The sequence below is a fragment of the Carettochelys insculpta genome, chromosome 12, assembly GCF_033958435.1.
Source record: "Carettochelys insculpta isolate YL-2023 chromosome 12, ASM3395843v1, whole genome shotgun sequence".
NCBI lineage: Eukaryota > Metazoa > Chordata > Testudines > Carettochelyidae > Carettochelys > Carettochelys insculpta.
The window spans coordinates 4,773,020-4,785,019 of NC_134148.1; the positions used below are offsets into that span (position 1 = coordinate 4,773,020).

Consider the following 12,000-nt stretch of genomic DNA (forward strand, 5'->3'; position numbering starts at 1 on the left):
CGCAGTAGCCAATAGACTTTAGTTTGAGGGGGGCCGGAGGCGGGGCAGCCTCGCTTTCGGTTCCGTGCGTCACGGGCGAGCCGGTGCGACGGCGGCTAATTAGCCATTCAGGGGCGGCGCCTATGCAAATGAAGGGGTGGCGCTCCGGCAGCGACCATGGCGACGGGGGATGGCGGCGGCGGCGGCGGCCCCAGCCGGGCCCAGCCCGGAGCGGTGAGGAGCGGTCGGCCCCAGCGCGGGCGTCTGGTCCCGTGTCCGCAGCGGAGCCGGGCCCACGGGGAGACCCGCCTGGGTCAGGGGTCGCGGCCCCCCGGGGCTGGTGCTGCCGCTCGCACGGGGCCGGGCGCCGCGGGCTCCCGAGCCGCTGGGGTCGATTTCGCACCCCCCCCGCCCGCAGCAGTTTGGAGCAGAAACGCGCGTGCAGCAGAGGGGGCCGCGGGGCTCCCGGCGGGTGCGCGCCACCCGCGCGCGCTTGTCGCCCCTCAGGCCGGGGGGCGTCTTGGGCTGCGTGAGGAGGAGCATCTCCAGCCGGTCGGGAGACGTGGTTGTTCCCCTCTGCTCGGCGCTGGCGAGGGGCGATTTAATAGCAGCCTTCGGCTCCCTGCAGGGGCGCTCTGAAGAGGGTGGGGAGAAGCTGTTCTCGGTGGTGTCAGGGGGCGGAACAAGGAGCGAGGGTCTGAAGTGGAGGAGGGAGAGGGGTAGGTTGGATATGAGGAAAAACGACTTCCCCGGGAGGGTGGTGAAGCGCCGGAGCGAGTTACCGAGGGGTGGAGGCTCCGTCCCTCGAGGCTTTTAAATCCTGGCTGGGATGATTTAGTTAGGGTTGATCCTGCTTTAGGCAGGGAGTTGGAGTAGATGAGCTCCTAAGGTCCCTTCCAGCCCTGAGATTCTGTGAGGGGTGGGCGTATATCTATTCAAATTCACACTGAGCCTTTTAAATCTTGCTTTCTACTGCCATGAAATAGTTATTATCTGACACACCTCCCCACCCCCAACTTTTCAGCAACTGTGAAAATGTAAATAGGTGAAAACGAGGGCAGAGGGCGCATTACTCAGTAACGATCAATGTTATGTTAAAATTTATTTTTAAAAAGTCTTATTTGTCATAAGACTGTTCATATTATACCTGTGTTTGCAGAATTAGCATAAACATAGTTACATTGCCAATGTGATAGCTCCCTGCCGAAAGTCACCGCTGTTATTTCTTTAATGTGCTAGTGGCTGTAACATCTGGACTGGCTGATTAAGTATCAACTTTTTAAAGTGGTTCTCTACTTGCTTTTTAAGCTATCTTTGAAAAGTTTTTGTCTTACAGTTTTTGTAACAAAGGAGACAGTATTTTGGAGATTGTTTTGTGAAGATACGGACTAAGAAGCAGTCCTGTAGCGCCTTAAAGACTAACAATATATTTTTTAAAATAAATATAAAAATAAATTATATTGTTAGTCTTTTAAGGTGCTCCAGGACTGTGTTTTTGTCTTACAAATGCTTTGTGGTTTTTTTTTGTTTTGTTTTTTTTGTTTTGTTTTTTTAAAGCCCCGGTCCCAGAGTCATACAGTTTTGGTTTTTCACCTATCTATAGGCTTAGCTTTCTTATAAGAGTGGATAAACTTGCAAAAACGACCTTAAAAATCATTAGATTAAAACCCAAGTTCATGATTTGTTAATGGTTTAGAAGAGAGCAGTTGTGAAATCAGAAGGAGACTTATTATCACAGCCATAGGAGTTGTCATTAATTTAACATCTCCAGCTCCCTCCCAAAATATCTCATTTATTGATGGACCATCTCTGTTCCCACACTTCTCCCATCTTTCGAGTTTTACAGCAGGTACAGGGTGGTGAGCGGGCTGGAGGAAGGTTGCTGTGGTGACTCAGTGTGCTATTACAGCAGCGGGTACCCTAGGAACACTGACAATAACTGCAGCCACCTTGAACAGCGTCTTTCTGACCTTGTGTCTTCTGCTGTTGTGCTCTCTCGAGCAGGCTCCAATGGAGAACAAGAAGACAAGCAGGGAGAGTGAGGCAGTGGAAAAAAGGGGTCCATACATCACCAAAGCTCCCTCCATTCATGCCAAACTGCGTAAGTGATGGTGTGTGTTGCCACGGCATCCCCATCTCCATCTCGGGGTTGTGGGGGTGGAGATAAAGGAGCATTTTACCTCCAGGTTAATGGTTCAGCTTAAACCTGTGTCTGAAGTGACTGTCAGCTGCGCCGTCTTGCGTGAAATGAGTTGACTTGGAAATTAATCCGGGTTTTAGTAGACATTTTGTGGCTTTCTGTCATTGCAGTTGCAATGATTATTGACCGTTTCAGCAGAGAAGCAAAGGACTGAAGGGATCACGGAGTCTGAAAATCCTCCTGCCTCCGATGGAGGTGGGTGTGCTAGGAACAAGTGACAGCCTGTTGGTGGAGAGCATGGCTGGATGTCCCATGGTCTGTTTTGTGAATGAAACCTCCTGGCTCCTTTCCCCAGCCCAGTACCATCATAAAATATGGCTTAAAGAAAAGCATGTAAGATTGATCCCTCACATTATGAACCTTGCACTGAGGAGGAAGGACTTCAAGTTATGCATTACGCTGCTTTGATAACAACTTATTCCATCTCAAGAATATTCTCCTTTTAAAACAGAAATTAAAGCCTAGCTCTTTCCCTTTAATTAGAAAAACAACTCACCTTGATCAGCTCTGTAATTGAGCCAAACTTCTGGCACTCAGCTACATGTATTAAAACAAAGAACTTCTGTTCTTTACCGTGATCAAATTGTATTGCTGTAGGCAAGTGGCATTGGATAATTCTGTGACAGGCTACAGAATACAGTCTGGCACCCTTGGGACCTGACCAGCACTGGTTGAGAGAATTAGTCAGACGATGGGAGATCATTATTATTGTCTAGCAGTGTTACCAACCCATCCACTGCTTACTGGGTCTCTTAGAAGACATTTAGGGGTAAATTACAGCTAAATCACACCACAGAACGCTGAGAGCCAGGACTGGTGGCCAAAAACAAATTTTATGGCCCACAGGAAACTTGGCCACAGCCATAAGTGGCTAACTCAAATCATGCCGGATTACGGATGTCGCTGGATGAGAGTGTGCCAGACTGGAGAGGTTCAACCTGTAGTACCTTTGGATTACGGAGGACTGTAATTTTGAATTTGACACAACAGCTTAAGACTTTCTCAAAGATAAAATCAGAGCTAGGGTACCTACGCTTGACCGCGTTTAATCTAGGGGAAGCATTTCGTAACTCTTATGGTGATGGGCTAGGTCCCATGACCGATAGTTTCATCCGCCATTTGTCCACAAGGCTTTCAAATCTGGGGGCTTTGAACCCCTGCTTGCCACCTAAAACACCTGTGGCTGAAGGTGCCTTTCATTTCTACCTGGCTTGGTGACCGTCACCGTTTTCCCTGATGTGGATTTGCTCGGGTCATCCTTTGTGACTTTCAGGCCTGGTAAATGCCATGTGCTCCGAGCCGTTAGAGGTGGTGAAGAATTTAAATGCCAATTGCTGGGCAGGTGAGCTAGAGAGAATCCATGGCACTGATTCTCCAGCCTTTGCTCCTTGCTTGCTTTTTGGTTGCAGTTTAAGGTTTTGTCTCTGGTTGCCAAAACCTTCCCCAGTCTGGGTCCTGCCTAGGCGAGCCCCAGAGCCATGAGGTGCAGCAGCTGACCCAGGCCCTGTGCTTTTGGGGGCCCCACAGGGGCTGCTCCAGCCATTTTATAGACGTGGGGAGGATTACCTGGGGCAGAGCATAGCCATAAGTAGCGGCAGCAGCAGGGGGTCACATCCCCCTAATTCCCCCACACCCATCGCAGGGTGCCAGTGGCAGCCGGCTCTACTTTGCTCTGCTGCACCGTACCCTCCCCACCTCCTGAGCCCTGTTTCTCCACAGCAGTGGGAAGTGGCCTCCACTCCCTGCTGCCCATGGAGAAGCAGGGCTCAGGAGGGCATGGCAGAACAGGCTGCTGCTCGCGCCAGCTGGGGTGAATGCAGAGGAGGTCTGCGGGAGGAACCCCCTGCTGCAGGTGTCGGTGACACCCTGGTCCAGGTCATCCCCAGCCAGGTTGGTTGGGGAGAGGGTAAGTGGATGCAGCAGGGGAGGAGGCTTGCAGTGCAGGGGGATTGCCCTGGGCTCCACGCCCCCCTCAGAATGGCTCTGCTGAGCCCTTACGCTGCCCAGGCAAAGGAATCAGCTGAGGTGCTTTTATGGGCACCCCCAGATTTGAAGACGTGGGGACCAGAGATGGGCAGTGCTCGGTGCAGGGCTCTTGACTCTGGAGCTGGTTTCGCCACCAATCGCCAACCCAGGCTGAGCATCTCATAGGCCTTATGTTAAAGGCTTCCAGGCTTTTGCAGAAACGCGGGACGGTTTGGAGGGCGATACGTAGGTTTATGGCAGTACAGAGCTGTCTCATGTTGGCTTTAGTCAGTGAGTCATGAGTTTAATATTGCTTGGCGCACAGGCGTAGGTGATGGCTGGGAAGAGGGAGCTTTAAAGTAAACGACTGGAAGACACTCCAGTTGATCTGACCGCATGGGTAACACAATCAACATCTGGTTTCAGTCAGAGCGATAAGAATGGACAGGTGGGAATTGTTCCTGTCCTGCACACTGTATGCGCAAAGGCATTGCAAAGCAGCTGCCCTTTTGTTATTGATGACTTATAACAACTTGCCCCCAGGAGGCCCAGTCAGTTGGGCTCAGGGTCGTAAGCATCCTTGTCTGGGTTTCAGAGAAGCACCGAGAGCTGGCGAAGGCCGTGCTGCGGAGGAAGGGCATGCTGGGAGCAACCGTTCAACATCAGCCAAAGCCAGCAGCAAAAAGGTTTGAGCCCGTTTCTTTCCACTGCTGGCAAGCTGCCTTTTCTAAGGTGTATTTGAGAGCGTGGCTGCTGGGTCAGAGGTTTAAGCTCGGCTTGTGGGGCCTTTAACCAACTGTCGCTCGTTTTAGCTGAGCCAAAGAGACTGAATTTCCGTCTTGCTCCTAGAAGTGGTCCCGCCAGGTCAGGCAGGCAGGACATTGGCCAGGGGCAGCGTATGTAAGCTTGGAGCTCTGCTGCCAAAGGTAGAACATGTCCGTGGCTAAACCGAGGCCATCGCTGTAGAACAATTCAGCTGGCTGGTTGTAATCCCCAATCACGAGGGATTGAAAACTAGATTTCAGTCGACAGCAAAGGAGGACGCTACCCACGCTCTCTGCATTTCCTCGTCCTGTAGCTTCAAGTATTTCCTGGTAGCTTCGTGAAACACAAACATCACGCAGGCGTGCCCTTGTTAGCGTTGATGCTTGTACTGTAAAAGGAGGAGTGAAAACACAGGGGCCATGAAACTAGTAGACTTTGAAGGAGGGGTTGGCAAACGCAGCCCTAGAGTTGTCAGTCTGGCACCTCTGCAAGCACTTGGCCCTTTTACCAAGGTACATCTTTCTCTGCTGCCTGGGGGATAGCCTGGCTTTGAGGAGCTCAACCCGCTGCGGTACTTGAAGGTGGAGTTGATTTTCCAGCACTTAGCGGCTGTGAGAGTCTCCAGCTGTCAGGTTAACAGTCCCTAGGCGGTGAGAGGGAGGGTGTGTCTAGTGTCTGCTGCTGTGGTTCCTACCCTGCAGTCTTGGCCTAGCAGAGAGAGCTGTGATCACACTTCCCCAGCTGGATGTCTGCTGCAGGCTCACTTGTGTGCTTCTCTCCAGGTCAGTGAAGTTTAACAAGGGCTATGCTGCTCTCAGCCAAACGGCGGATGAGAACCTGGTGTCCCTTGATTCAGACAGGTGAGAATTTCGGGCCTGGCAGTAGCCTGGTGCATTGAGGGAAACGTACCAGCAAGTACTTAGTGATGCAGATTGGCGGATCTAAGCCAATTGCCTGGCAACAGCTTGTTCAAGGCACACCTGCCTGAGCTGTGCCAACCTCGGTTTAGATGGAGGCTCCAGTTTGAAGAGACAGGACTGTACAGTAAAGGGAAGTGGCTGACTTGTCACCCTTGAGCCTGAGCCGCTTGCCCCCTGCAGTGCAACCCCCAGGGAGCCGGACGTGTTAAAGCAGAGCTACAAATCCCACTGCCAGCTTTGTGAGACTGACTGCTTGCTGCTCTGTGATCTAGGCGCCCGCTGGAGAGCTGATCCAGCTCCGCTTCCCCCGCAGGGCTCTGCTGGTGCCGGGGGCCCTGCTGACCGCCCATTAGCAGTGCACATGGAACGAGCCACTCTCCCCTCGGTATGGGGGAGCTGCCGTCGGCTCCCTCACTTCCGATTGTCTCAGATCTGCAGGCAAGGAAGGGGGAGGAGTGCATTCTGCCAGCCTCATGCACAGCCCCCGAGAGCCGATGGAGCAGCTGAGGTGCTTCGCCCATGCCCTTGCTTACCTGACTCTTGTGTTCTTCTCTTAGCGACGGGGAGCTGGAGTCAAGATGTTCCTCGGGCTACTCCTCTGCAGAGGCAAGTCCAGAGTTTTTTGTTTACCTCCCACCCTAGTGTGAGTCACATGGAGCCATTCCCAGTCTGTCCTGTCCCCTTTGCCTGGTTACTGTGTACTTGATGACGAAGAGTTTGGCATGTGGAGGGTAATTTACAGATTGAACCGCTCTAGACTGGTGCTGAACGAGAGAATTTGCCGGACCACAGGAGGTCAATATTGTCTAGCACATTACCAACTTCCACTGCTTACGGGGCTCTGAGAAGTCATTTAGGCGTAAATTACAGCCAAATACCAGCCTGGAACTGTGACAGCCAGGACTGGTGGCCATAAACAAACTTTATGGGACCACGGGAAACTTGGCCACACCCATGATGAGTGGTCAGCCAGCTAACTACAATCCTGCTGGATTATGGATGTTGCCATCCAGAGAGTGCTGGACTAGAGCACTTCAACCTGTACTTTACTTCATTGCGCTTGGACCGTTATCTAGTCTGGTCAGTTTCCAATTTCTGATTCTCCTACTGTAGCATAATGCAGCCTCGGACACCTGAAGGGCAAGAGGGTGTGTAATTCTCTCTCCTCCCCCTGCACTTAAGTTTTGATACCGTTAAACTCCTACTAATTTCCTGTTGGGTATATAAGCCCTGTCCCTCTGCAGGCCCCGGAGCGGTTTGTCTCAAGCTTAGCCACCCAGTGCTGATCTGTGTGGCGTTTATCAGTTTCTGCAGTGCGAGAGTTAAAACTCCCCTCCAGTGCGCATCTTCTCAGCTCAGCTGACGTTGTTTCCTCTGTGGGGAGCTGGCTATCAGGAACAATGCAGGAAACATGGAGCTCTTTGAGTTCATGTCTGTATTTTTGCTAAGACCTCCTTTTAGTTTTAGAATTTCCTTTCCATTTAAATCAACCCACTCTTCTAAATCAGGCCCACCTCAATTGCTTGGCTCGGGAGGTGGGGTGAAAGCGTAATCAGGCAAATTAAATTAACTTGCAAACTACAGTCCCAACCACAGGAGGGTTTGATAGACTTCAGACAGTACAGGGAATGTCTTTTCAATGGCTGGAACTGCGCAGGGGCTTCCATGCTCCCAAAAATCCAACTTGCTTCAGGAGTTTTTGTCTCATCTCACCCACCCAGCAGGTGAACCAGGATCTGAGCCGTCAGCTGCTGCAAGATGGGTACCACCTGGATGAACTCCCGGATGATGAGGACTTAGATCTCATTCCCCCCAAACCTGTGGCCTCATCACCTTGTCCCTGTTGCTTTGGGGAGTGTGTCTCCTGCACAGTCCAGTGAGTGCTGCTCACCAGAGGCTGCACACTACCAGTAGAGGCCCAGCACTTTCTTAGGATGTCCGATGGAGGCAATTATATTCAACAGTGAACGCTGTTAGAAACTGACAGGACTGGAAAACTGGACACTGCCGCCGCTGCATTTACTGGCACCTGCTCAAGTCGAGCAGCAACAGTTTGTCCCCAAACTGCTTTTGTTACCTACAGTGATATAATATATAGATATTATAAGTAGCTATTCAGCTTGCCTGGATGCAGCTGATGTTGGAGCATAGAAGGGTGCTTCCTGGTGGCTGGGGAGAAGAGAAGACGTGGGCGTGTTCACTCTTCAAGGAGAATTCTCCAAGCTGGAGAACTGTAGAAGAATGCACTTGAGCGTCTGCAAACAATCATTTCTTTTCCTCGTCTGCCAAGGCTGGGGTTCCGGGCCTGGTGCTGTCCTTACAGACTCTGAACTGGGGATCTAGCCAGTAAGCAGAGAAGGAATTTGTATTGCTACGTTGGAACAAGCTACTCGAAAGGCTCTTGGGTGCTTGAATTCGGTTTGTCCACGTTCCGTTACCCTCTGGGATCTCCTGTGATTTTGTTTTTGGAAGGTCATCTCTTAAACTGGCTTATATGGTTGGGGTTTTTTTTTTGTGTTTAAGTAAAGCATTGACTGGTCTTTATTTAAAAAAACAAAATAACCACCACCCCTTTGTCCAGGGGGTTTTGAGGCAGTTTAGATCTGCTGTGAGATCCCGGATTGTAGCATTACACCAGAACAGGTAGTGCCTTGGCAGGATCTCCTTAGCAACCTCAGGACCTGGCCTTTAATTCCTGCTTCTGTATGGTGATGTAACCAACCAGCTGCATTTGTTTATTTAATTTTGTCACTGTATTCACTACTCCTAGCGTGAAGTCCTCTGGGACACAGGTTGAGGTGGGCCTGCAGAGCTGGAATTCTGGGAAACGGCGGAGATTAATGGAGGCAGAGGGCTGCCTAGTTAGATTACCGGCATCTGTAATTGCGGCTGGGTTTGACCTAAACCGAGTCTCTACACTGTGATCCAAACCAAAACTTGCCGCTCCTTTTGTGGCTCTAGGGGATCTCTGTGCAGTGACTGGGTCTGGGGACAAGGAGGGTTACAGCGAGTGGAGCAGCTGTGGGTAGGAGCTGCATTGTTTCAGGGACTGTCTGCTGAAGTTTGCCATGTTGCTTACTGAGACCATGCTGCTATCCCATCAGACGCACGGGATAATCAGGTGACTGGTTTTCCGTGGTCTGACTGGCTCACGGCATGTGGCATTCTATGGAAGCACCACTAACATCGCCTGTGGGACTCGTCAGTTTCTGTGATGGTTGGGTTTTAAGGGCTTCTAAGCAAGTCGTAGCAGCTTTTCCTCAGCACTTACTCAGCCACGGAAGGTCTGAATTTGAGTGTGAATTAGGCTCATAACTTACACCCCCCCACCCCCCCGCAAACTTCCAAATCAGGCTGGAGTCTTGTGCTGTTCTTGCTCATGATGGTGGCTGTGAACCGCTGCATCATGGCATCAAACAAGAGTTGCTTCCTGTCCCGCTTCCTCATTTTTGCATGAGCCATTCCCAAATGCGGGGGGCTTTTAAAAACCCTGAAATCCATTACGCTGATGTGATCTCAGGGCGTTATGATCCAATGAACGGACTTCCTCTAAGATGGATTTGGTCCTTGTCCTAAGCATGAGGGAAGTTTAACTGTTAACAAAAAAAACAAAAAAACAAAAAAACAAACCCTGTAGCAATTGTAGCTTGAAGATTCTGACTCTCCTTCCCCAGTGCTCACCATTAATTTGCTTCAATTCAATTGTTAATTCTTTGCCCTCCAGAACAAGTGTAGCAACCACATCTGACTGCCCTGACCTGGGTTTACTCTATGCTCCCCCAGCAGTTCTGTGTAATGGACCGATTTTAGGTAGCGCTGACACTGTGGAAGGGCTGTTGGGTTATTTTATTTTTTGTCTGCCAGCTAGCTACGCACTGACTGGCAGGGAGGCTTGGAGTTCTGGGCTGTGGTCTTTGTACCACTGCCGTCCTAGCCCTGCCCCTCCCACTGCTGTCATTAGTATTCAGCAGCCCGCACCAGCAGATCACAGTGTGGTGCCGCAAAGGGACAGCGGTTTCCACGTTAGTTGCTTTTTGGTTGTTACATAGGTGGTGGGGATTGAGCGGAGTTTGACGCTAATGTTGCAGCCTTGAAGGCATGCTGGCCTGGGTGATGGATCTTAAGGCCCTGCGGTGCCAGGGTGGCTTCTGGATGTAACAGGGGCACAGAATGTCCTGACATGAAAATCTCGGATGGCGGATGGCACATGTCACCAGCTGGTGCCGAGGCTGATTAAATTTCTACATGAAGCCTCTTGAGTTCTCTCCCCTCGTGATGTTTTTGCAGCTGGGTGGGCCCAGATCAGCACATTTGAGCCCATTCTGTTCATAGCTCCTGGAGGAGAGGGTTGGCTGTCTGTATACAGGCAGGGCCTAGAAACCGATTGATCCTGGCTGCTCTCCTTGGTACACTGCTTTTCCCTGCCCTTGAGTAAAGGAGCTCGGATGAGGACTTGGCCCCTCTGGAGCTGTGGGGCATACCCAGCCTGCTGCCTCCCTTCAGACACCATTGTGTGTTGCAACCCTGGTCTAAATCTGGTGGACAGCAATGAAGAGTTTCTGGAGGGTTTACTTCTCCGATAGCGTCTGTGCTTAGCCTTTTTCTGGCCTTTCACATTAAAGAGGGAGCTGGACTAGGCCAGGTCCCTTCCTGCTACACCGTCCTCAGGCTCTGAATTGCAGCTCCTTTAGCTGTTGACACTCTCCAGGTCAATTGCAGTGAGGGGCTTTAGCTAAAAGTTTGAGTTACATCTAATATGCTTTAATGGTGCTCATTCACCTAACCAGACAGCACACAGGAGTTACAGCTACGAAGCAGCCTTTAGTCTAGACAGCCTCGAGGTTGCAGACCGGTGGGTTTGGGGCAGGGACAGGCGGGTGTCAGTCTGCCACAAGGTTAACAAGATGCCTTGTATCAGTCCCACTGTGATGCGCAGAGGACAATCCGCTTCTAAAGCAATGTCTTAAGTGTTGCTACAGCGAACTATGGCAAAGTTCTGTATAGCCCTGGTCAAGGCAAGTGTGTGTTTATAATAAACTTGATCTTGTGTAACGCAAGTGCCGTGGTGTGGTAGAGGTCAGGGCACCCTCACAGTTCTCGCTGCACCTGAAAGGATGCTTGGGTGACTGTTAAGAGCCAGGCTGCAGTCTGTCCAGTTTGCTTAGGTCCCATGGAAACTAGTTATGACTGTCAGGCTATACCATGACCAGAGGGTTTGGGGGAGCAGCACTGCTCATAACTTTGAGTTTAAAGGAGGGTTCTTCCCCCCACCCCCCCGGCCAAAGGATCCCAGGCACATTGCAGCTGTCTTCCGAACACCCATTTTAAAATAAAGCACAGACAGTGCTGAGGGCTTATCTGCTGTCATCTTTCTTTATTCCTTATTGGATGTTACGACGTTCCAGGCCTGAATGTCTCCTTGATGACGTACCTTGCTGCCAGGGTCTTTGTCACGCTGGCCGGACCCTGCCCCATGGGCTGCCATCAGAGAGGGGGCAGGTCAAACCAGCACAGCCAGGTGTGTTGGGGGAGAATTCACTCCAGCTCAGAAATCTAGGTTATGCCAATGGATAGCTCCTGCAGGGGTCCACACTTGCCTCCCCCCCAGCTCTTGTGGGGCTCTAGAAGGAATCCAGTTAATGAACAAAGAGCAGCTTCTTTCCACAGTCAACACTGGGTTCCCCTGCAGAGGAATTTCCTAAAGCATTCCATCAAATGGAGGGTTTAAAGCTACAGGGGGCGGAAATTATTCCACTGGTGTGGAGTTAACACCCAGTCAGTCACAGTCACACAGCGTCTCATCAGATATATGGCATTCCTGCCCCAAAGATGGAGCTGAAGAGGGAGGGCATGCAGGGAGTCTGTACTTAAGACTGGAATGAACAAGAGGCAGGTGTAAGAGCGAGAGAGGTTAGACTCCTGGGCATGGCGTGATCGCACCTGCATGGCCTGCTACGGCCTCTGTTCACAGCAGGTCACTGCTCTTGGAAAACTGACATGAATTATGACTGGTGTCATTGCAGCTGGACAGAGACAGGTCAGGGCTACACACAGGACCTGCCCTTCTGCTGTGACTACATCAAGCCGAAGTTACCCTGGCCTCAAGCAGCAGACGGGGGTGCGTCTCTGCACTGGGAGGATGCCACCAAAAAGGCCAGCCCCTGGAAGTAC

General features: G+C 51.2%; 1 protein-coding gene across 3 annotated transcripts; it reads left to right on the forward strand.

Moving 5' to 3' along the window:
* On the forward strand, window positions 1-11,174 carry FAM219B (family with sequence similarity 219 member B). Of its 3 annotated transcripts, none has more exons than XM_075006492.1 (6): window positions 1-213; window positions 1,984-2,080; window positions 4,740-4,830; window positions 5,692-5,769; window positions 6,387-6,435; window positions 7,551-11,174. In XM_075006492.1, the coding sequence occupies exons 1-6, from the start codon at window positions 157-159 to the stop codon at window positions 7,707-7,709; spliced, it is 531 nt and encodes a 176-aa protein (XP_074862593.1). In that variant the 5' UTR covers window positions 1-156; the 3' UTR covers window positions 7,710-11,174. The 3 variants fall into 3 exon arrangements, with proteins under 3 accessions (XP_074862593.1, XP_074862594.1, XP_074862595.1); XM_075006493.1 differs by having other exon boundaries at window positions 7,554-11,174; XM_075006494.1 differs by lacking the exon at window positions 1-213 and adding an exon at window positions 253-698.
* The last annotated feature ends 826 nt before the right edge of the window (window positions 11,175-12,000 follow it).

What these genes read in the sequence shown, in the direction of transcription:
- FAM219B (XM_075006492.1), top strand. Translation starts at nt 157, where the DNA reads ATGGCGACGGGGGATGGCGGCGGCGGCGGCGGCCCCAGCCGGGCCCAG. An exon ending in GTGTCCCTTGATTCAGACAG is followed by an intron (nt 5,770 to 6,386) that starts GTGAGAATTTCG and finishes TTCTTCTCTTAG; the next exon opens with CGACGGGGAGCTGGAGTCAA. An exon ending in CGGGCTACTCCTCTGCAGAG is followed by an intron (nt 6,436 to 7,550) that starts GCAAGTCCAGAG and finishes TCACCCACCCAG; the next exon opens with CAGGTGAACCAGGATCTGAG.